A 25,231-nucleotide genomic window follows, 5' to 3' on the forward strand; every position below is an offset into this window, starting at 1 on the left:
TAACTGTAACTCTCTAACCAGCCATGCATAATGCTTTGTCAGCACAGTTGACATTCATTTCGTGCTCATGGAGAGGCGTTTGAACCACTTACCATTCCTGTGAGTGGAGCTGGAGTAGTATCTGTGTAGAAATAGGTTGTCCCACCCACAGTTGCTTTCTGAATGATCTCTCCTGCTGCTGGTGGCTGGGAGACAGAATTTGTGACAGGGGTCGAGGCACTGGTAGGCACCATGTAGTTTGCAGGGTTCGGCGTATGGCTCCTCCTTCGAGGAGAAGGAGAGGTGTGGGGTGTGATTTTAGGGGAATGTAGTGGAGAAGATCCAGCGGACAGTGACATGCCTGAAACAATAAAAAGATGATACAGGTAAATAGATAGGCTGTGAAAAATAGAAAATGTTTCTAATATAGTTAGTTAGCCAAATATGTAATGTATAAACTAAGGCTGGAGTGACTGGATGCTTGACAAAGGAGCGTGCCCCGAAACGTTGCACTGCATTCAATAAAATTGCAAGGGCTTGCCCTGCTTAACTAAACTCCTGTGTGCCGGTGATCCTTCTATGTACCGTGACTGGATGTCGAACATAATAGCCAGAACACTACTTCCTGCTTTTCAGCTCTCTTGGTTTCCACTGATTGGTTACAAGGCAGTAACCAATCAGTGACTTGAGGGGGGGAGGACATGGGTCATATCTGTTTGCTTTTAAATCTGAGCTGAATGCGAAGGATCAATTGCAAACTCACTGAACAGTTATGTCCCATGTGGCCCCCCCTTATAGTCACTGACCAAGTCAGAGTTAGAGAGCTGAAAAGCAGCAAGTAGTGTTCTGTTCGACCTCCAGTCACTCCAGCCTTTATATATTACATTTTTGGCTAATGAATGATATTAGAAATACCTTTTATTTTGCACAGCCTATTTACCCAGTTTTTATTTTTACACTGAACTGTTCCTTTAAAAAAAAGGAATGTTTTGGAGTGCCACTACCACCAATGCATGTTCCTCTCGCACTCTTTTCTTACGAAGTTATTAGAAAATATGGCACTTACGTATGTGTATCCCTCTCTCTGGCGAACTGAAACCCATCGGAGCACAAAGAAGGACAGTATGACAATGTTCTATACTCAAGAGTTTAGGGTATAAGGGCTTGGTTCTACACACACACACAGACCATCCCATGATACAAGTGAAATTGAAAACATTTAACAAAAACAACCCATCGGAACAGATAAAGGAAAAGAAAGTACATCTTGTAACAAGCTGTGTTTACAGCAGCTCCCTGGGGACTTTGATCTATACCATCTGTGGTTGCAGGTATAGTCATCAGCATTTCAAAATATATTTGTCATGTTAAAACAAACATGCTTATGTTGCATTTCTTTCCCTTAAAATGGTCATATGGAGCAATATGGGGGTTATTTCTCAAAGGTCGAATGTTCTGCCCACTCACAATATACAGTACACATAGAATAGAAATGTCACAATATAAGGCCGATAAGTAATTAATACAGATAATTACTACATGGCAGCACAGAAACCAGTGCAATCAGCACTGTAGCATAAGCTTATATTACAGGCCAACCTCATTTTCTGCTGGATAATTTGCGACGACCCCTAAGCTTAGCTTCTCAACAGCTGCTCAGAGACCACTGAGCATGTGAGTGAAACTTTCATAGATAGTGACCCTCTGTGACAAGTTTGAAGTTCTGGATCATTGCTGCTATTGAGAAGATGAAACTTTAAGCTGGTACAATCAGTTCGATATGTAAAATATGGAATTTTTAACCATATTCATTTTTAGGGTTTAGTTCTCCTTTAAGGCTACTTTACTCCCTACTGAAGCACATACTGGGTAGGAAAAAAGAGGCAATATTATTGCTGGCCTCAGAGACATGACAAATGTTCCGTGCAATTAATGGGGTTTACACGGAGCATAGATGTTCCTTTAATGTTCAGTCTGACTCAGAGAGAACCCAAACTTTCACTTCTTATACTGTTTTTCATTTTCTTAACGATATGGGGAGCTGCAAAAGCAGAAGTGATGCACTTAGGTAAAGGACGGAGAAACAGAAAAGTCCAAAACAAGATGTTCTACGGTGTCTACGGTGTTATTTTAAGAATTGAAAGTGTATCGGTAATGTGGCGCTGAATGTCTTAGACACGTGCCTTCAGCCAGGTAAGGCTTCTGCAAACAGAGAAAGGCAGCAGATTTGCATTGAGCATTACCCTACAGGGTGTAAAAATAGAAAATGTTCCAAACCACTTTTAGCTTGAAAAGCACCTGCCAAAGCTGCAGTCTCTAACAGGCATAGTTTAATGGAGTTGAAAAGCCAAATACAGGTATGAGATCCGGAAACCTGTTATCCAGAAAGCTCTGAATTATGTTATGGCTCCCATAGACTCCATTTTTAAAAATGTGGATTATTTGTGTAAAATAGTTTCCTTTTCCTCTGTAATAATAAAACAGTACCTTGTACTTAATCCCAGCTAAAATATAATTAATCCTTATTGGAAGCCTATTGGGTTTATTTAATGCTTACATGATTTTCTAGTAGACTTAAGGTATGAAGATCCAAATTATGGAAAGATCAGTTATCGGTAAAACCTAAGGTCCCGACCATTCTGGATATCCAGTTCAGCATTCAATATTTATGCCCACCCCCCAAAAAGACCCCAAAGTGGTAAAAAAATTAGTATCAGTTTCCGGAATACCCAAAATAAAATGTAATACAGGTATGGGACCCGTTATCCAGAATGCTCTGGACCTAGGATTTTCCCAGACAAGGGTCTGTCTAGTTTGAATCTCCATGTCACAAGTCTACTAAAAATGATTGAAATATTTAATAAAGCCAATAGGATTGTTTTGCCTCCAATAAGAACTAATTATATCTTAGTTGGGATCAAGTACATGGCCCTGTTTTATTATTACAGAGAAAAAGAAACTTATTTTTTTAAAATTTTAACCGTCATAGATCCAAAGAAGTAGTTCAGGTGGCACTCCTTGATTAAGGGAATGCTTTCCCGAAACGCGTAAGGCGATATTGTTACCCATGATACAATAAGCCTCTTTATATTTATCCGGAGTGCCGCCTGAACTACTTCTTTGGATAAATATATCATTGCCAAATTGCCTCCCCAAGCTGAAGGTCTGGGGCTTCAGCACCTGGACCCCCTGTTACTTTTGGTAAGTGTACCTTACTACATACCCCAAGGAATATACTGGATATTTATCCTTCCTTCCATTCCCTCCCTACCCATAAACAGTTCATTGCAACTAGGAAATTAACCAGAATCATGGTGTGCGTGGAAAGTACCCCCCAAGAAAATGCAGTGCTCAACTACACCCTTCTGGATGCCATTCACTTTGCTGGTTGCACCTTTGCTGGTGCACCTAGCACCCAGACGCTCCTATTCCTGTGTCTCAAGAAAGACATGCAAGTAATGGGTGCACACGTGAATGCCCACAGGCCACCCATATGCAGAAGAAAGCATTTATTAGGCTAAAGGGGAGAACAATGCATTAATATTTGCACTTACACTTATTCCTGCAATGGCGGTTTAATCATTTTCACTTACAAAATTTACTAAAATAATTAAATTTGTCAAAGAAGTATCAAAACATTTACTTTGAACTGTATGTCCGGTTTGTTAAAATGGTTGTGTTTCTTTGGTGTCCCGTAACAAAAATGTAAAATATCATGTTTAACATTACCATGTTTAAGTACTTTTACTTGTGCGCGTATTTGCATTAAAAAATATGGTCAAAATATGCGCTGTTTATTTAGGACAAGGGGCCCTTGATCCATCAGATAAATGCAAGGAAGGAAGAAATATTCAGCAATAAACGAAGCCTTCATAAGCAAGGCTAGAATTGCCTGTTATGATCAGTGTTTTAAATTGCAAATTATTTTCAGTCACATCTAGGGCCAGATATAAATGTCGGATTAGCGCTCACCACAGAAAAACGCAAAAATCGCACCCTCTTTCTATTCATTCTATGCGATTTTTAGAAGCGTATTTATCCAGTGGTAAGCTTCAAGTTTCCATAGGAATGAATAGAAAGTGAGTTTTTCTGTGGTGAGCTCTAATTTCAACCTTTAGTAAATTTGCCCAGAGTGTTTAACAGCTATTTACCAGCGCTCTCACCAGAAAATAAATGTGCCTCCCCAACCCGCCCACACCACAATAACTGTTTTTCTTTACATATACCAATAGGACTACTTGCTTCAGCAGTAAACTTTCTGATTGGAGCACAATGTAGAGGACTGAGAGGATCCAGGCGGCAGGAGAAAACTGGAAGGCGATTGGCTTGGCCAAAACAGCTCGGAGAGAACACTGCTTTTGCTTTTTGATTCTTTTATTCACTGTATATTCTTACCATCACGTTTTCTAATACTGTCCTTTCTTTAAAGCATTCCGATTTCTCAAACTGTATTTACTTTAATTCTTCTCCCGACTTTTACGTTACACCTTTTGGCTACTTTTTGTTCTGCTGTTTAATATTCTGTTGCTTTTTTCCTTGTCCCATTTGTGTTTCCACTATCCTCACATGTATTATTGTTCTGTTCTCCTGTTTCTTAGGACAGGCACATCTTCTTATAAGCAAGGCTAATGTTTCCTAGACTTATCTATGTGACTGTGATTGCAGTGAGGGAATTGCACTGTGCAAAAATATACATTTTGAGAGTGTGGACTGCAAAATCTTTTTTTTTTTTTTTTTTTTTTTAATTGTGATTAACGGGAATTACATAATGCTCTTTTACAGATCAAAAATATGAGAAGGAACATTAAAAATACATAAAAATAAATAAAAAAAAACAATATTCAAGAGACAACATGCTTACCTGGAGCAAGGCCAGCTCCAGTAGGACCTCCCATGGATGGATGTGAGAACAGCGCTTGGGAAAAGGCAGACATGCTGGACTGGGACATGTTACTTAACCTTGAAGTTGAACCACCCTTTGGAATGAACTCACTTGCAGTTGGATTAGGAGTCTACAATGGAAACATTTGAAAATCAGTGACCTACATGGTGCATATAAACTTGAATTTTAAGAGTTTTTTTTTTTTTTTTAAAGGCAAAAACCTTATCCAAAATTGAACACTTTTCCATTCACACAAATCTAGCGTCAGGGACCAGGAAAATGTGTACCAGCTCAAAGATCTAATGTGGTTAGCTAGATGCTTTCAACAAGAACAGAGCAAATAAAAGCCACATATAATTAGCTATGCCCTTCCATGAGTAATGTGCAGGTGCCTCATCATCCACTACATCACCAAAGCTCTCTAGAAACCACTCAACAGGTTCTTGATTTCTCCTCGAGTCACCAAGCTATCCACAGCAATCCAGTGAAGCATTGGCGAACTAAGTGGTAACTAAAGAAGAAGTTCAGAAATGTGGAACATTAAGTTCTGGGCTTCTGTACCAGCCCAAGGCAACCACAGCCCTTTAGCAGTGAAGATCTGTGTTTCCAAAGATGCCCCAGTAGCTTCCCATCTTCTTTTCTGCTGATTCACTGCACATGCTCTGCGCCAGGCGACTAATCTCCTCGAATTGCAGCTTGTGTCTCTGCCCTTAGGCTGGTTCAATATCTAGAATGGCATTTCCATTTTAATGTTTAGGGTTTAGTTCTGCTTTAAAAAATTAAACCCTTTAATAAAAAACCTGTATCCCCCACCCCACGTAGACCCACCCTCCCTCCAGCTTAACTGCCCCCTTTATACTTACCCCCTTGGCGCAGATTCAGGCATTGGAGTTCCACACAGCCATTTTCAGGGTCTTTGTGTCTTCTCCCTGCGCTTCGGCAATTTTAGCGAGTTTCGGCACATGCGCTGTTGTCGCAAACCGGCAAATTGCTCCAACTGCGCATGTGCCATCATGCCGATCTCCAAGTCAGCTTACCGAAGACCCAGAAGATGGCTGCGTGGAACTCTTGATGCCTGAATCTGCGCCGAGGGGTAAGTATAAAGTACGGGGCATTTCCCCGGGGGGGGGGGGGGCAATTAGGTTGGGGGTCTACCTGTTGTGGGGGGGGTATGGGTTTTTTTTTATTAAAGGGTTAAATTCTCCTTTAAGGTAACAAAAAGAATAAAGAGTTCATAAGCAATTATTTCTGGATTTGATTAGAATACTCAATCTCCATTTTGCATTGTAGTGTAAACATTTATTTATATTTACTGGCTCTGTGGGATTCTCTGCCGGTTTCTTACAGAACCAGGCTTACTGGCTCCTGTCAGTTCACACCAACACTGCAGAGCACTGCTGCAGAGGTACAGTTATGGAAACAGTTATCCAGAATGCTCGGGACCTGGGTTTTTCCGGATACCGGATCTTTCCGTAATTCGGATCTTCATACATTAAGTCTACTAGAAAATCATGTAAACTTTAAATAAACCCAATAAGCAGGTATTGCTTCCAATAATGATTAATTACATCTTGGTTTGAAACAAGTACAATGTACTGTTTTATTATTACAGAGCAAAAGGAGATCATTTTAAAAAAATTTGGATTATTTGAAAATCCCCACACTCCATCTGGGTACCCTAATGTAGTCTCAGCGATGACAGGTAAGAGTTAAGATCAAACCATACAGGTTATTAACATGGAAGAATACATACCTTTCGCCGGTGAGACATAGTGAGACCACCAAAATCGTTAAACATTGCCGAGGCTGGCGAACCTAAAGGGTCTGTAAAAGAGCAAACTCGTGCTTTTAAGATCCAAAAGAATTTTAAGGACTGAAGCAAAAAGGGCAGTTTCACACGGCTCTGTGCGAAAAGCTTTGCAATATTTTAAACAATCGCCGGCTGCAGTCACACAGAGTTTAATTGCATGAGCAGGCCCAGACTGTAAGTTCCACAGCAGCGGCATTAAAGGAGCAGTAAATCTAAAATAAATGCTGTGTTTCATATTAAATATCATACTGTAATATTATCAGCTGAAAGGTTAACAGAGTTAAATATGTATGTGGTTTCTCAGTAGGCCAGTCATAAACCATTAATTTTGCACTTTAAGTGGCTGCAATTAAGTGTAATAAATACAGTCAGCAAAAAGGCCATCTTAAAGGACAAGTAACTAGGATGCACCGAATCCAGGATTCGGTTCGGGATTCGGCCGAACTGAATCCGAATCCTAATTTGCATATGTAAATTAGGGGTGGGTAGGGAAATCATGTGACTTTTTGTCACAAAACAAGGAAGTAAAAAATGTTTCCCCCTTCCCACCCCTAATTTGCATATGCAAATTAGGGTTCGGATTCGGTTCGGTATTCGGCCGAATCTTTTGCAAAGGATTCGGCCGAATCCAAAAAAGTGAATTCGGTGCATACCTACAAGTAACATGCCAGTTACTCCAATAAAGCAAAATACCTTTATCACTATACAGTACAGTTTCTTAAGAAGTAGATTCACAATGTCAAAGTCAAACAAAAATATTAATGATATTTAAACAATGTAGCTGTGATTGCTTATGATCCAATATATCTTTAGGATGAGCAGAAGTATTCTTCTTACCATGTGTTGCATATGGCTTAGCACCGTCATTGAGGAGGCTGGGGGAGCTGCTGCTGTTAGTCATTCTCTGCTAAAAAAAAAAAACACTGTAAAAAAGTTCTGACTTCAGAGCAAATATAGCCATTAGCAATGTTCTAGCAGAAGAAAAATTAAAGCATTTAAAGGAATTGTTCAGTATAAAAACTGGGTAAACAGATAGGCTGTGCAAAATAAAAAATGTTTCGAATATAGTTAGCCAAAAATGTAATGTACAAATGCTGGAGTGAGTGGATGTCTTACATAATAGCCAGAACACTACTTCCTGATTTGCAGCTCTCTTGGTTTACAGTGATTGGTTACCAGGCAGTAACCAATCAGTGACTTGAGAGGGAGGCAAAGCGGTCATAACCGTTTGCTTTTGCATCTGAGCTGCATGCTAAAGATCAATTGCAAACACACTAAACAATTATGTCCCATGTTGCCCCCCTTAAAGTCGCTGACTAACTTAGAGTTAGACAGCTGAAAAGCAGGTAGTGTTCTGTTCGATATCCAGTCACTCCAGCATTTATACATTACATTTTCGGCTAACTATATTAGAAACATTTATTTTGCAAAGCCTATCTATTTACCCAGTTTCTATTTTCACACTGAACTATTCCTTTAAGTTATTTAATGATGTCTCTTATGTAAAGTCCTGAGCAAGACAATTCTAGTCCCCAAACAACAACACATTCACATACAATGAAAGAGCACCCCAATACATACAGTAAAGAGGAGCCATCTGCTTACTCAGGTTATTATTGCTTAAAAATATAATTCTTAGCAAACTTCTACAGTTTTGAAGTTATTTGTAAATTGTAAGAGTGGCAATATCTGGAAAAACCCAACCCGTGTTAGAATATTTGAGCATTCCATTTTGCTTATGTTTTAGCACTTTATAAAAAGGAATCAATAGCAAGGACCAGCAGTCATATTTAAGAATTGTCAATCTGAAAGTGTACAGGTATGGGAGCTCTTATCCAAAATGCTCTGGACCAAGGGATTTCCGAAATAACGGATCTTTCTGTAATTTGGATCTCCATGCCTTAAGTCTACTAGAAAATCATATAAACATTAAATAAACCCAATAAGCTGGTTTTGCTTCCATTAAGGATTAATGATACCCTAGTTTGGATCAATTATAAGGCACTGTTTTATTATTACAGAGAAAAAGTTGGATAATTTGGATAAAATGGAAATCTAAGGGAGATGGTCTTTCCATAATTCGGAGATTTCTGAGTAATTGGTTTCCAGAAAACAGATCCTATATCTGTCCCAACACAGCAAAGCCTTGATCGCCAAGGCCTTTCTTTTAAAAGTATCCACACGTCTACAGATATTGGAAGTTGATCTGGCCTCCAACTAACCAATGCCAATGGCTCCTCTTTCTCCTCAGTGAATTAGTGTTTACTTTTAGGTAGTACTTTTTAGGCCATTTTCCCTCTGACAAATCGTCAGTAACATTGAGACATGTATGCTGTAAAGTTCATGCAATGTAGAATGCAGGTTAACACAGGCACAACATAGATTTATAAAAAGAATTCTGCTGGGGTTGAGCACTGTAATGGTTAAGCTGAGCTCAGGAGAGGTGGTTAGGAGAAAAATAGGATCAGACAGCTAGAGTTCTATGGGAACCAGCAATGCCATCTCTTCATTGGCTGTTAGACTGGAGGGTGTGTTTACTGGAGAAGAACTGAGCATGCTCATGAGCCAACAGTCAAAGCAAATTCCTGATGGAGGGGCCGAGTGGGTTAGAGGAGGAGATGGATTTCTAAGTGATTAAGGGGATGCTGCAGCCTTACTGTTAACCTTTTAACAACCAGAGTGCCAGTTATCCATAGGTTTCAAAGAGGCTGTTCACAGATTACATTTTTGTGGAGGGGGTTTGTATGTCGTTTAAAGGAGAATTGAACCGTTTACTAAAAAATCCCCTAACCCTCACCCCACGTAGACTCCCCTACCCCCCCAGCCTAGCTGCCCCCTGGAGAAATGTCACAAACTTTATACTTACCCCTCTGTATATTTCATGAAACCCAAATGGTTAAATAGCTAGAATATGTATAAACGTAGGAGTGGGGACATTTACATAAGCCACTACTTTACCTGCATTCTTGGGTAGTTAGCTTCACCAGGACTTCCGAATCCATTAAGACCAATAAAGCTGGTGCTGAAGTAGGAATCTGTTAGACTGGTGTCTGGAATAGCACCGCCATCTAAACCAGGAACTGAAAAAGGCAGAAAAAAAAGTCAGTAAATCAAAACCAATTTATTAGCATGGGAATTGAATAAAACTGGTGACTTGAAAGTACAGTGCAGCGAAAATGTTTTACAAAAAATGAATTTTAAAAATTAACTCTAAAATCGAGATTATCAGACAACATTTGTGTTTAATGGAGGGTAAGTTGATACTTATTAAAGGGGTTGTTCACCTTGAGTTAACATTTAGTATTCTGAGACAATTTGCAATTGGTTTTCATTTTTTATTATCTGTGGTTTTTGAGTTATTTAGCATTATATTCAGCAACTCTCCAGTTTGCAATTCAATCGTGTTGCTACGGTCGAAATTAGCCTAGACACTATGCATTGATTTAAATAAACAGGAATGTTAATAGAAGAGGCCTGAATAGAAATGAGAAATAAAAAGTAGCAATAACAATAAATGTATAGCCTTACAGAACATTTGTTTTTAGGTAGGGGTCAGTGACTCCATTTGAAGAAGAAAGCAAATAATTAAAAAAAATAAACATTGAATACCAATTGAAAAAAGTTAACTAAAGGGTCAGGGCACACGCTCAGATTCAGGAGATTAGTCGCCCGGTGATAAATCTCCTCGAACTGCCTCCTGTCGGCTAGAATGCAAATTGAAGGCGGAATGCAACTTTGAACGCTTAGTTTCCGAAGTCGTGAGACGTAACCTCACGAGGAAACTTCGGGCAACTTCAAAAAACGAAGTGCTCAGAGTACCGTCCCACCGGCGAATTACATTCTAGCCGGCAGGAGGCAGTTCGGGAAAAATAGTTGCCCAGAAGAAGAGGAGATTTGTCACCGGATGACTCCCCGAATCTGAGCGTGTGCCCTGAATGTTAAGGTGAACCACCCATTTAAGGATCCACGCAATTTGCTTCAGTGGAACAAAAAAGCCAGTGGGATTTCCTAGGACTTGGTTCTGTAATGCTTTTGGCCCAATAGCTGCTCCCTGTTTATTAATCCTCTGCAACTAGCAGACAAAAGATAATGAATAGGATTCCTTAAACAACGTTTGGACAATGTTGGACTTTCTGCTCTACCATCGGGGCATACAGGGCCCCTAGGAAGAAGACCGTTGCCTCATGACCTGTTTGAGCGCAAAACCTCTACCGACATCTCCTCCATCTGGTTGTGAAGCACTGGCAAGGGTTTGTACCAACCTCCCTTCCATAATGGTCAACTCTCTCAACTTGTGCAGTCTGCCCTTTCGTGCTAATGGTCAAACAGGCAATCAAGATTGGGCAATTTAAGAGACTTAATTATAATTTCAGATAAAATAGTTTGTTTCCCACTGCTTATTACCAAGCCTATTAGTGTAAAGCAGCTTAAAGGAGAAACACAGACTTAGTAAACAAGCCGAATACTAAAGAGGAAGTGACAAGTCACTAGTGATACCATCTCTGGAGTACGCTGCTCTTTTGCATTCCATGCATTTATAGATCAATATGTGAACAGAAGATAAAGCAGAGTTTCTATGCAAAATGAATACTATAAGCTGCACATTTCTGAACTTATTAAACTTAACTGGCTATACATTAAAGGGGTTGTTCACCTTTAAATTAACTTTTAATAAGATGTAGAGCAGGGGCACAGTTTTTTTTTAACTGTGAGCCACATTCAAATGTAAAAAGAGTTGGGGAGCAACACAAGCATGAAAAAGTCCCTTGGTGTGCCAAATAAGGGCTGTGATTGGCTATTTGGTAGTCCCTATGTGGACCGATAGCCTACAGCAGTGATCCCCAACCAGTAGCTTGTGAGCAACATGTTGCTCTCTAACCCCTTGGATGTTGCTTTCAAGGCCCTCAAACCAGAGTCTTAGGTTTTAATTCCAGGCATAGTTTTTATGCAATTAAAACTTGCTTCAAAGTATAATGCCAAGCATAGCCTCCTGTAGGCTACCAGTCCACATAGGGGCTACCAAAAAAAAGTTTGGGGACCCCTGGCCTACAGGAGGCTCTACTTAGCACTATACTTAGTTTTTATGCAATTAAAACTTGATTCCAAGCTTGGAATTCAAAAATAAGCACCAGATTTGAGGACACAGAGCAACACCCAAGGGGTTGGTTAGCAACAAGTTGTTCACAAGCTACTGGTTGGGGATCACTGATGTAGAGAGTGATAATCCGACAATTTGCAATTGATTTCATTTTCTGTCATTTGTGGTTTTTGAGCGATTTAGCTTTTTATTCAGCAACTCTTCAGTTTGCAATTTCTGCATCCGCGTTGCTAGGATTCAAATTACCCTAGCAACCATGCACTGATTTGAATAAGAGACTGGAATATGAGCATTTGGGTTTGAGATCCATATTTGAAAGCTGGAAAGAGCCAGCTGAAGAAGGCAAATAATTTATAAAAAGTATAAAAAATGAAGACCAATTGAACAATTTATTAGATTTAGCTATTCTATAACAGAAATATACTGAAAGGTTACTTAAAGTTGAACCACCCCTTTAAGAAACAAGGTCCATATGCAGAACAACTGGAAGAGGCAGTCACACCTTTTACTAGATTCCAAGTTGGTGAAATTCACCTACTTCGCCACATCATCCCATGGACAAACAATTCTCTACTTTTGGAATACAATGCAGGTGTGGCATTGATTACTCAGGACTGGAGTGGTCTATGCCTAAAGGTTTGGCGATGTTGGATTGAGGTGGGCGATATAGGGCTGAACCGATCGTGGGCCCTAGGGCCCAACGATTGGATCAGAATGGAGGGCGGACGGATCGCAGGATTTTTTACCCTGCCCGATCAACATCTGGCCGACTTTTGACCAGGTATAGATCAGGGGCGCACGTCGGATGACCACACACGGGCCAATAAACTGCCGATTTAGCAGGTTAAAAATGTTGTAGATTATGTTTTGTGCTTTTTCTAAAATTCGAGTTTTTAACCCGAAAAAATAGATTTTTGACTCAAAAAAATACTCTTGAAAACTTTTTTTGTGGAAAAACAACTTGACCTTTTATAAATAATCCCCCCCCCCAGTCTTCTAATGTCTTGTCAATCATGTTTAAGGGCAATATCTGGCCATGTAGCTTGTGCTTGACCACCATAAGCGTCTAAATAAGTTTCATAGTTTCCCAGTCTTATTGCCAAGCTTATTAGTATAAAGCCGCTTCAATGAGAAATGCATGCTCTCTAAACAAACAGCCTTAGCAAATATATTAAAGAGGAATTGACAAGTCATTAGTGATACCATCTTTGAGTGCTCCGCTCTTCTGAATTCTATGCACTTACACATCAAAATACTAAACAGAAGATAAGCAAAGTTCTATTGATCTGCAAAATGAAGATTATCCCCCACACATATATAAACAAATAAACCTAAACTGGCCAAACATTGAGTAATAAGGCTGAGCCATTCAGGTTCATGAAGACTTATTGGAAGTGAGCTTTGGCCAAATGCAACCATGTGCCCAAGAGGAGACTTTTGTACTCACCATGTTCCCCAAGAGTCAAGTGCGTTCTAACTAACCTTTTGAGAAACAGCCTTGCACTTGTTTGATTTAAAGGGGAAGGAAACCTAGTCGGCGCAAACCCCCCACCCCCCCTCCCGTTTGTTGCCCACCCTCCCTTCTCCCCCCTGGCCTACCCGATCTTCTTCCTGCTTTGAACGGCGCATGCGCAGTAGGATCATTTCGCCGGTACGATCTACTGCGCATGCGCGTGACTTTTGGCGCATGCGCAGTAGATCCGTACCGGTGAAATGTTCCTACTGCGCATGCGCCAAAATGCCGTTCACAGCAGGAAGAAGATCGTGTGGAAGAAGATGTCGTCGGTGAACTCCCTGGACTGGACCTGCGCAGAAGGGTAAGTAACAAGTTAGGGGCATTTGCCCAGCGGGACGGGTAGGCCAAAGGGGGAGGAAGGAGGGTGGGCAACAAACGGGAGGGGGGGTGGGGGGTTTGCGCCGACTAGGTTTCCTTCCCCTTTAGGTTTTTGGTTGGAGATTTCAATGCACAGATAACCTCTGGTTACCTAACCGCAGTGATCCCTAATCAGTAGCTCGTGAGCAACATGTTGCTCTCCCACCCCTTGGATGTTAGTCGGCAGGCGACCTTAAAAAAAACTTGACCTTTGATAAGTAACCCTCCTATACGGATTGAGTGAACCATTGACTGAGCATCACAGGTCACCTGGATTTTTATGCCAGGGAGCCCACACAATACCTGAATTTACTCAGGCCTCTTTCGGAGAGCTGCAGACTGGAATCTGCCTTTATGCGGCCTACAAAACTAGTCTGTCGGGTTGTACAAGTGCCAAACAAACCTCTACAGGCAACTATGCTCAAAAGGAGTCATCAAGTCTCACACAGTAAAAGCAAACATGCATTGGACAGGAAAATCAACATAAAAAAACACTACACTAAAAAAATTATTTCGCTTAAATAAAAAAAACTGATAATGTGGGACAAACATTGAGAAAAACATAATGATAACAGCAAAGTAACAAAACATAAGTTTTCCATTGGCATGCCAGCAATTCCTAACCTTGTAGAAACTCTTTTTTGCAAACTTCAGCTACTTATCAGCTCATGTTAACTAGATAGACACCACGGGGAGAGCTGGAAAACCATATGGCTGCTCCCAGGGCCCAGAGAATTTTAAAGAAAAGCTTTGGATTTAAATCTCTTGCTACCCAATTTCCAAAAACGTATGAAAATGTGCAAATGATCACATTACATGTTGCACTGCAAGAAAGAGCGCTCCTTTTTTCTATTCACCTTCCTAATCAGTCACGTGCTCTGCACAGTGCTTACACCCCTGTCCTACTTACCATATCTCACTCACGCAGGCAAAACTCCCGCTATACTGTCTCATGTTCTTCATGAGTTACCATTGCTAAAGCTCATCTGGCTGGACTCCTACATTGATATTTCACACAAGTCCAGGTCATAATTCTGGGATTATCCAGTGCTGGTATAAAGCTTCCCCTTTTCGTGCTTTTGTTCTGTATCTTCTGCCTATAAGACATGGCCATGAGCCTTGGTTATACAGTAGAACCCCCATTTTACGTTTTTTCAGGGGACCAGGAAAAAAATATGTAAAATCCGAGAAAATGTGAAAATGAGGGAAATGTTTTAAAGTGATTTTTTCTTCAAGTACTGAAAGGATAGAAGCACAGGAGTCCGTTTTACTTTGAGATACAATATTTACTGTGTTAATAACAAGGGTTAATCATTGCAGTGTTAATGTTACACTATGGGGGGGGGGCGAGTGCAAGACTCTCTGTCAGTCACATACACAACCTGAAGCAATAAGTGATTGGTGCAGGACTGTATAAGGGGCAGACTAATTGGAATTGACCATTTACAGGCAGAATCATTGCAAAATATACATCTGGTTAGTATTTTAAACCTCTTTATTTCACAAATAATAACATTCATGGGGGGGGAGCAGTTTTTGGGAACATCAGAACAAAATCTTGATGTGAAATCCGGGAAAACATTACTTAAAGGAGAAGGAAATTCCCTGGGCGCAAAAACCCTCCCCCCTCCCCTGTGTTGCCCCCCCCTCCCTCCTGGCCTACCTGTCCCACCGGGCAAATGCCCCTAACTTGTTACTCACCCCTCTGCACAGGTCCTGTCCATGGAGCTCACAGGCGTCATCTTCTCCCAAGCGGTCTTCTTCCTGCTTTGATCGGCGTTTTTGGCGCATGCGCAGTAGGAGCATTAACCGGTATGGATTTACTGCGCATGCGCCAAAAGTCACTAAGTTTTCCGATTTCACTTCGTGACACTTCGGCGCATGCGCAGTAGATCCGTACCGGTAAATGCTCCTACTGCGCATGCGCCAGAAAATGCAGATTAATCCAGGAACAAGACCGCTTGGGAGAAGATGGCGCCTGTGAGCTCCATGGACAGGACCTGTGCAGAGGGGTGAGTAACAAGTTAGGGGCATTTGCCCGGTGGGACAGGTAGGCCAGGAGGGAGGGGGGGCAACACAGGGGAGGGGGAGGGTTTTTGCGCCCAGGGAATTTCCTTCTCCTTTAAGTAATGTTTTCCCGGATTTCACATCAAGATTTTGTTCTGATGTTCCCAAAAACTGCTCCCCCCCCATGAATGTTATTATTTGTGAAATAAAGAGGTTTAAAATACTAACCAGATGTATATTTTGCAATGATTCTGCCTGTAAATGGTCAATTCCAATTAGTCTGCCCCTTATACAGTCCTGCACCAATCACTTATTGCTTCAGGTTGTGTATGTGACTGACAGAGAGTCTTGCACTCGCCCCCCCCCATAGTGTAACATTAACACTGCAATGATTAAGGTTTTGTGGCAAAGTCACGCCCCTAATTTACATATGCAAATTAAGATTCGGTTCAGCCAGGCAGAAGGATTCGCCCGAATCCAAATACTGGTAAAAAAAGGCAGGATCCTGGCCGAATGCAGAACCGAATCCTGGATTCGGTGCATCCCTAAAAAAAAGTGCCTTCACCAACGGACACTTGAATGCACTGTGCACCTTTATAATACAGTGGAACCTCAATTTTACATCCCGATTTCAAGTTTCCCCTCATTTTACATTGTTGTTTTGTGGTGCCACCTATAAATTATGCATATTACATTTCCTAGATTTTACACAATTTTTTCTGATCCTCTGAAAAACGTAAAATGGGGGTTCTACTGTACTATACAGGGGCCCAGTGCAGACTCAGAGGGGGTTTTAGCTCTACATTTGCAAACCATTGAATTAGTCCGATTTATCAAACCTTCCGCCTCCTAGATGGGCACAGCAAGTAACTTAGAGGGTCTGAAGGCCAGCATGGAAAGATTTGGAGAAGACTTTTGCAAGTTCAGCTTGTAAGGTTAAAGTGAGATTTAGTGGTAAAAATGGTAAAAATGTATTTGCTGGAACATTTGAGGACCAATGTTTTTATAAATCGCTGGACAAAAAGTACAATAACCATTGCCATACGTTATCTGCAAATGAGACTGGCTAGCCAAGTATAAGCTTTATAATATTTCCCTTCCATATCCATGCCAAGTAATCCAAGAGAAATGAACTGGTATCTGTGCCAATTCACATGCTTAATTATATACACACACACGGAGCAAATGTAATTACATACAACAACAATTAGACTTTATCTTATATACGCTCTTGTTACAGCTTTAAATAGGTTAAAGGCATCATCATAGTTTTTATAACCAGCTCAACCAGGCAATCTATACGGCTACAAATCAGGTCACATTTAATAGGGATTCCAAAATGTACACAAGATTCACAGACAACAATGCGGACTCCAATCAACCCTCCTGTATTCCCTACAGTTTCCCAGAACTAGAGGCTGATCATGTGGGTGAACACTGCGACAAAACCCCAATTAAAGGAGTTGCCAGCTGTAGATCTCTAAAGCAGGGAAGCAAATTAACTAATGTAACAACAAAAGCGAACTCTGGTAGCTCTTAAAGGCACACTGCCATGGGAAAACATGTTATTTTCAAAACGTATCAGTTAATAGTGCTACTTCTTCTGCACTGAAATCCATTCTTTGAAAGAGCCAGTGGCAGAATTACCAGGGGAGCAGGGGGTGCGATTGGGCCAGGGCCCACACCCCCTCAGGGCCACCGAGCAGCTTGCGCACCGCTGATATCCAGGCGGAAAATCATGTACGGAGGGGGGGTGGGGGCATGGCTGAGAGGAAAGAGGAAAACATTTTTTCCTTGTTTTGTGACAAAAAGTCACGCGATTTCCCTCTCCGCCCCCAATTTGTATATGCAAATTAAGATTCGGATTTGGTTCAGCCAGGCAGAAGGATTCGGCCGAATCCTGCTGAGAAAGGTCGACTTCCGAACCGAATCCTGGATTCGGTGCATCCCTAAAGATAAATGAAAAAAACATAATTTTGTAGGCAGTAGTAATTTATGGTGTTGCTTTTACATGGTGCTAAAAATGAATATTATCTTTAAAGACCAGTATCTTTATTGGAGCTCCCTATAGATGTTCTGCCTGTGTTTCAAATGAGGGGTGGGTGTGTCCTAATGGTCCCTGCCAGAAGCACAGTAGGAGGTAGACAGCCAATCACAGCCCTGCAGGCACACAAGCACAGGCAGACTTCAGTTCCCTATCAGGTCCTGCTAGCTGCTGATTGGTTCCTGTCCTACAGTACAGTGAGCTGAGAGCTGCTGACTCCCCTGCACAGCCTGGGAATTCAGGGAGCAGAAGTGGAAGTGAAGAGAGGGATTATTAGGGGTTTTTGCAGAAATATTCAATAAATCAGCCTGAACACTAGTTTTTTTTAAGCACTATTCTTATACATCTAAAAAGATTATAATGCACTGGTTCATTCTCATTTTTTAAATAAAATGTCTCCTTTAAACAGAACTCAATTCCCCTTTTTGACATGAGCTCATTCAGTTGGGATTGTGTAGAAAAGGTGCATAAATACTGAATTAACTCTGCTTTCCATAGTGAATGGTGGACACATTACAGTAGAACCCCCATTTTACATTTTTCAGAGGTTCAGAAAAGAATGGTGTAAAATATAGGAAAATTTAATATCAGGGAAATGTGTTATGGATAATATATACCGGTAGGTGGGACCACAAAAACAACTTTGCAAAATGAGGGAAAATTTTAAATCGGGGGATGTAAAATTGAGGCTTGATTTCAAAAGCGGAGAGAACCCATCGCATCCCAAAGGAAGATGAGTTTGAGTTTACATTATACTGAGAGAGGGTGGGGAACTCATTCCTGTAACCAGGGAAAAGGGTGATATGTTCCCTTTAAAGAGCTGGCTCACCTTTAAGTTAACTTTTAGTATGTCATAGAATTGCCAATCACAGTATAAGCAACTTTTCACTTGGTATTCATTATTTGTTATATAAATGATTTGCCTCCTTCAGACTATTTCCAGCTTCTAAATGGGAGGTCACTGACCCCAGCTTAAAAAAAAACAAAAAAAAAAAAACTCTGGAAAGCTACTGATTTTTTTTTTATTGCTACTTTTTATTACTCCTCTTTCTATTCAGTCCCTCACCTATTCCAGTCTCATTCAATTCAGTGCACGGTTGCTAGGGAATCTGGAGACTAGCAACCACACTGTTGAAATTGCAAACTGGAGAGCCGCTGAATTAAAAGGCAAATAACTCAAAAACCACAAATAAAAACCAATTGCTAATGGTCTCAGAATATCACTCTACATCACAATAAAAGATAATTTGAACAACCCCTGAATAAGAGCAGTAATATTAGTGAAGTTGAGCAGTTCCTGACAGACGTCCCCTTCATTCTGAATGTGGCCAATTTACTTCACTACACCTTCCCCCAGATTTTTATTTTCCCTACATAAAGCCCCATCCTTCATAAGGTCCACTCATAAATTTGCAGTCACATCCTAATTTTGGAACAGGGTGCAAAACCATTACGGCAACATCCCACCATTACTATACTCGCCCATTGTTCTGCACCAGTTCCAACAGGTGTGTCCTTTAATACTGCAACCTAACACCATAGCAGGCTAAAGCAACGCAGGGGATATCATTATTACAGGTGTCTGTTCTCTGCATGAACACTACTGAAACAAAAAAGCAAGGAGAATTTGTGAATGTTGAGACATAACCCTACAAAGTAACACTACAAATCCATTACAAATGCAAACAATATTTATAAGTAAGTGTAACCACAGGAACAGTTTCATCTGATGGATACTGTATAACTTGCATCCTCACTATATTAAAGGTATGGGACCTATTTTCCAGAATGCTCGGGACCTGGGGTTTTCTGGATAACAGATCTATCCATACTTTGGATCTTCATACCTTAAATACTAAAAGTCCTTTTCAAATTAAACATGAAATCCAAATTCTTTTTTTTATTAAAGCATTCATAGCTGTTGTAAATGGATTTAAAAATCTCAGCTGTCAATCAAATATTGCCTGTCCCTCCTCTATTCCTTAGAGTATAGAGGCGGCCCAGCAATTACTTTCACTTTCCATTCAGCACTTCCTAGATGTCACTGCTCTCCCCATATTCCCCAATTCTCTTAACCATTTAATTGTGTAGCCAGGGCATGGGGATGGACATCAGGTCCCCCATTCTGGTGCACAAACAAGATTCTGAGATGATACAAGGCTTGTCTTAATAACAGTGTCCACAAAATGGCTCCTGCCTGCTTGTTATAATTATGAATTCCCAGACGGAAGGAAACAAGATTCAAATAATTTATTCAGTGTAATTAAAGTTCATTTTGCTTGACTAACATGATAAAATAGGATTTGAAATAATTTTTTTGGGTGACGGGTCCCCTTTAAGTCTACTAGAAAATCATGTAAAAATTAAATAAAACCAATAGGCTGGTTTTGCTTCCAATAAGGATTAATTAAATCTTAGTTTGGATCAAGTACAAGGACCTGTTTTATTATTACAGGAAAAAGGAAATATTTTTTAAAATTTGGATTAAATGAGGTCTATGGGAGGCAGCCTTTCCTGTAATTCTAAACTTTCTAGATATAGGGTTTCTGGATAATGAATCCCATACCTGCACTATCAATTTTATATTACAGGTATATGGGACCCATTATTCGGAAACCCGTTATCCAGAAAGCTCCAAACTACGGAATAGACAACAATGATGGTTTAACGGAACCACACACACGATTATTTGCAGTTGGGAAACTGCAAATAATCATGTGCGTGCAGTTCCATTAAACCATGTTTGCTGTTGCTAAGGAACCTTGCCCGGTCTACAGAAGGCCAGCACCACCAGTGCAGTGAGAGTGAATTTACAGGTGTGCCGTTGATCTATTGCATGTCTCCAATGTAGGTTAGGGGTTTTTTTTAATCAAGGGGTTGTCTCTCCTTTAAGGTAGGAAGATCCAAATTACAGAAAGATCCATTATCCAGAAAACCCCAGGTGTTGAGCATTCTGGATAACAGGTCCCATACCTGCATTAAGAAGGTTTCAGATTTCCTTAAGATAAAGCTCATATAAGTTTTTATTTTTGCAAAAGCACCCCAGGCCTGGGCTACTATGAGGGGGGTGGGACTGTTGTCCTGGGACCAGTGAAATATTGATCCAAAAGGGGGGGGGATCAATTGTATAGTAAAAGATACCTATAAAGTTATGTTAAAATGTATGTAAGGTCTGCAAAAACTTCTGTGACTTGCCTAGAAACTTGCGTAATTTGTGTGTCAAGCAATAGCAATGCAAAGAATAGGGGCAAACTCCACTGACCAACAACTGTTTAAAGAACTTATAGGTGCTGTTCACCTTCTGGATTAACTTTTAGTATGATGTAGAAATTGATTTTCTAAGACAATTCACAATTGTTTTTCTTTTTTTATTATTTGTGGTTTTTGAGTTATTTAGCGTTTTATTCAGCAGCTCTCCAGTTTGCAATTTCAGCGATCTGGTTGCTAGGATCCAAGTTATCCTAGTAACCATGTACGTATTTGAACATGAGAATGGAATATGAATAGGAGAGGGCCTGTATAGAAGGAGGAGTAATTAAAAAGTAGCAATAACAGTACGTTTGTAGCCTTACAGAGCATTTGTTTTATAGATGGGGTCAGTGACCCCCATTCAAAAGCTGAAAAGCATCAAAAGAAGGAGTCTAATTATGAAATAACCTATATAACAAATAATGAACACCGATTTAAAGTGGGCTACAATTGGCCAGTCTATAAAATACTAAAAGTTAACTTAAATGTGAACCACCCCATTAAAGGGATACTGCCATGGGGAAAAAAAATTTCCCCTTTAAGGTTAAGTTCCATTGACCGACTTACTGGCACATTAATAAACGGAACTATTTATATCTATTTATGGATGCACCGAATCCACTATTTTGGATTCGACCGAACCCCTGAATCCTTTGAGAAAGATTCGGCTGAATACCGAACAGAATTTGCATATGCAAATTATGGGCGGGAAGGGGAAACATTTACTTCCTTGTTTTGGGACAAAAAGTCACGTGACTTCCATTCCTAATTTGCATATGCAAATTAGTATTCGGATTTGGTTCGGCCAGGCAGAAGGATTCGGCCGAATCCCGCTGAAAAAGGCCGAATCCTGGATTCGGTGCATCCCTACTACATATTATAGAGAAACATCAGCTGTTTATATTGGGAACTATTTACTGAATGATTGGAGTGTCTCCTACAACAGTGGGATGGCTAGTTAGTGGGCACCACAACAAGATCATTGGGCCCCCCGGAAACTCTGGGAACTATATATTTCCCATCAGTGGCATAATTAGATGTTACTGGGCCCTACAGCAAAATAATTTGAGAGGTTGTCCTGTTTTACCAATATATATTAAAATGATCATTAATTAGGGCCTCATGGGGCCCCTATACCTCCTGGGCCCTCTGCAGCCGCAGGGTCTGCTTCCTCTGTAGTTACACAACAGATTCCCATGAACGTATACTGCAGCTGCTTATCATTCCCTCCTGGGCCCCCCAGCACTTGCAGGATATTTTTCCTCTCTAGCTACACCCCTGCTTTTCAGGAAAATGATTGGTCGGTTTGTATCATAACAACTATGGATGGAAAAAAACCATCCAACAAGTTCAACCCCTTTTGTCCCAGCAAAGCCAGCCTACCTGCTAGTTGATCATTTGTGTATCATACAAGGGGCAAGGCCATTGAATGTTAGCACTGCACACGTGTTCATGGGGGGGCATTACTACAGAGGAAGCAGGTGGGCCCACGAGTCCAAGGGGCCCATAAGTCCAAGGGGCCCAGCAAAGCCAAAATTAATTAGCAACTTTCATACACCTTGGTATAATAGGTCAAATTACCAATGTTTTGGGCCCCAAATTGAATTTGCTGTGGGGCCCAGTAACATCTGTTTACACCATTCGGGGGGCAAATAAATAACTTGCATGGGTCCCCAACGTTTCTTTAGTGTGGCCCTGCCCAAGGCTGCAATTTTATGGTGCTTTGAGTGACAGGGCTGCCCAATTTACTGCATCTACCACAGGGGTCCCCAAACTTTTTTGGACCGGGGCCAAAAATGTTTTTTTTTGGGGGGGATGACTGGGGGGTGGGGTCGGCGGAGGTCAGCAGAAAATTTGGATGCTCCGGCGTCCAATTTGGCGCGCCTCGTTTTTGGTCACTGGGATCGGCGCCCCAGTGCGGGAGTGTCCACGGCCCAGCTGTTGGGGACCCCTGATTTAGCAGAGTAAATATAAATTGCTTCCAAATCTCCCCCTAGTTCTAGTTACCTTTTGTTGCGGGGGGGGGTGGTGTATCCCACATGTTTGGGACGTCCTGCAGTAGTGGGATTGTCTGTGTGAGTTTCAGAGTGAAGTTGGATACTTAGTTTCCTAAAACAACACACTCTATTCCCAGAACACTTGTTGCAGCTGCTGTAGCTGAACTACAACTTTCCACCTCCTCCTAATGGACAGGGAGGCCATGGAACGCGCTTCTCACACTCCTTTCAATGTTCTCAGGCAAAGCTCTTCAGTAGAATGTTGTCTGTTGAAGTTCAGCAAGTAGAAAAGATACAGATATTTAAAGCAGGCGCTGCTACAGAACTACAACTCCCAGTGTCCATACTTACTGGCCAAGCGCTGAGCTTCCAGTCCCGCCAGATCCATCTTCTTATTCCCCACAGGGGTGACGGGCTGCGGGTAGACAGCGACTGGGCCCCCGGCGGGAAGGCTTAGCGGGGAGTTGCCGTTACCGTGGATCCCCCCGAGTTGTTCATCGTGTAGGAACTGACACTCGTCCCCGTAGAAGCACGTCCTGTCCTTGGCGAAGTAGCGGCAGAACTTGAGTTTGGCCCCGGGAATCCCCGCGGGACCTGCTGCTGCCGCCACTGCCGGGGATGGGGACTGGGTGAGTCCGCTGTTCATGGCCGCCCTACTGCTCCACCCCCGCTACCCGGCGCCACCATGGAGGGGTGAGAGGGAGCTGATAGGACTCACAGTGGGTTCCTGGGTGTCAGGGAGAGGAAACCCCCGAGCTTGGGCCTATGCGGAGCGCTTGGGCCTAGTAATAAAGTAACAACAAGCAGCCCCACCGCTACTCCCTCTCCCTCATTAACCGGCCGCTCCTGTATCTATACAAGCGCCGAGCCCACCACCTCTCTCCCGAGCGCTTTCCCTTTCTTATTTTCCTCTCTCTCCCTCTGCTCTTTTTCTATTTTCCTCTTCCTGAGCTGCCACCTTTCTGCACATGCGCAACCTGAGGCATCATGGGAGTTCGCTGTACGACTCACTGACGGCGAACCATTGCAAGGAAGTGAGAGCGAAGTCAGGATGCCCAGCTGTACACAGGCTGCTGCTCTAGGCCTCACACCCACATAGACCTAGTAACACTCTACTTATACTTGTGCAGCGAATAAGGCAAACTAATCTCAATTACATAGCATTGTGAGAGTGTGATGATAGTGGGAAGGGAGTGTGACTGTGGGATAGCAGCTATAGTAGGGAGAGATGGTGCCTATAGTAACAGTGGATAATAGTCTCTGGGAAGGGAGTGTGACTGTGGGATAGCAGGTATAGTAGGGAGAGATGGTGTCTATAGTAACAGTGGGATAATAGTCTCTGGGAAGGGAGAGTGACTGTGGGATAGCAGGTATAGTAGGGAGAGATGGTGCCTATAGTAACAGTAGGATAATAGTCTCTGGGAAAGGAGTGTGACTGTGGGATAGCAGGTATAGTAGGGAGAGATTGTGTCTATAGTAACAGTGGGATAATAGTCTCTGGGAAGGGAGTGTGACTGTGGGATAGCAGGTATAGTAGGGAGAGATGGTGCCTATAGTAACAGTAGGATAATAGTCTCTGGGAAAGGAGTGTGACTGTGGGATAGCAGGTATAGTAGGGAGAGATTGTGCCTATAGTAACAGTGGGATAATAGTCTCTGGGAAGGGAGTGTGACTGTGGGATAGCAGGTATAGTAGGGAGAGATGGTGCCTATAGTAACAGTGGGATAATAGTCTCTGGGAAGGGAGTGTGACTGTGGGATAGCAGGTATAGTAGGGAGAGATGGTGTCTATAGTAACAGTGGATAATAGTCTCTGGGAAGGGAGTGTGACTGTGGGATATCAGGTATAGTAGGGAGAGATGGTGCCTATAGTAACAGTGGATAATAGTCTCTGGGAAGGGAGTGTGACTGTGGGATAACAGGTCAAGAGTGAGTTTATTGTGATTTCATCCATACACGTTTGTACAGTACACAGTGAAACAAAACAACGTTCCTCTAGGACCATGGTGCTACACACAACATAGAAGTACCGGACAACAGGCAAAAATTGCAAGTGCAAAAATATGCAAGTCCTGCAAGACAGGCCAGCATAGTGCAGGGACAGGACAAGTGCACACTCAGCAGATGTAATATGTTAAGTAAATAATGCTTAACATCAGACATGATGGGTGTATGATTGTGATATGATAGTAGTAAGAACATGATAAAGTACAGATGTGCTCATATAGAACCATTGTATCCAATGGTCAGAGGGAATGTGTGTGTGTGAGAGAGATCTGTTGGGTCCCTGAGT

General features: G+C 41.6%; 1 protein-coding gene across 3 annotated transcripts in view; it reads right to left on the minus strand.

Annotated features, from left to right (window-relative positions):
- Positions 1-24,024, minus strand: part of pan3.L (poly(A) specific ribonuclease subunit PAN3 L homeolog) — a 58,939-nt gene extending 34,915 nt beyond the window's left edge. Inside the window, exons 1-6 of one of the 3 annotated variants that reach the window (XM_018247705.2) lie at positions 23,291-24,024; positions 9,630-9,751; positions 7,509-7,575; positions 6,615-6,685; positions 4,841-4,991; positions 93-340 (exon numbers count right to left, since the gene is read on the minus strand). In XM_018247705.2, the coding sequence (XP_018103194.1) occupies positions 93-340; positions 4,841-4,991; positions 6,615-6,685; positions 7,509-7,575; positions 9,630-9,751; positions 23,291-23,585 (954 nt within the window). In that variant the 5' untranslated portion in view covers positions 23,586-24,024. Of the gene's footprint in view, positions 1-92; positions 341-4,840; positions 4,992-6,614; positions 6,686-7,508; positions 7,579-9,629; positions 9,752-14,552; positions 14,722-23,290 lie in introns of those variants that run through there. The other 2 variants (XM_018247704.2, XM_041582659.1) reach the window with 2 other exon arrangements.
- Positions 24,025-25,231: the final 1,207 nt, after the last annotated feature.

This window comes from Xenopus laevis, chromosome 2L, assembly GCF_017654675.1.
Source record: "Xenopus laevis strain J_2021 chromosome 2L, Xenopus_laevis_v10.1, whole genome shotgun sequence".
Taxonomy (NCBI): domain Eukaryota; kingdom Metazoa; phylum Chordata; class Amphibia; order Anura; family Pipidae; genus Xenopus; species Xenopus laevis.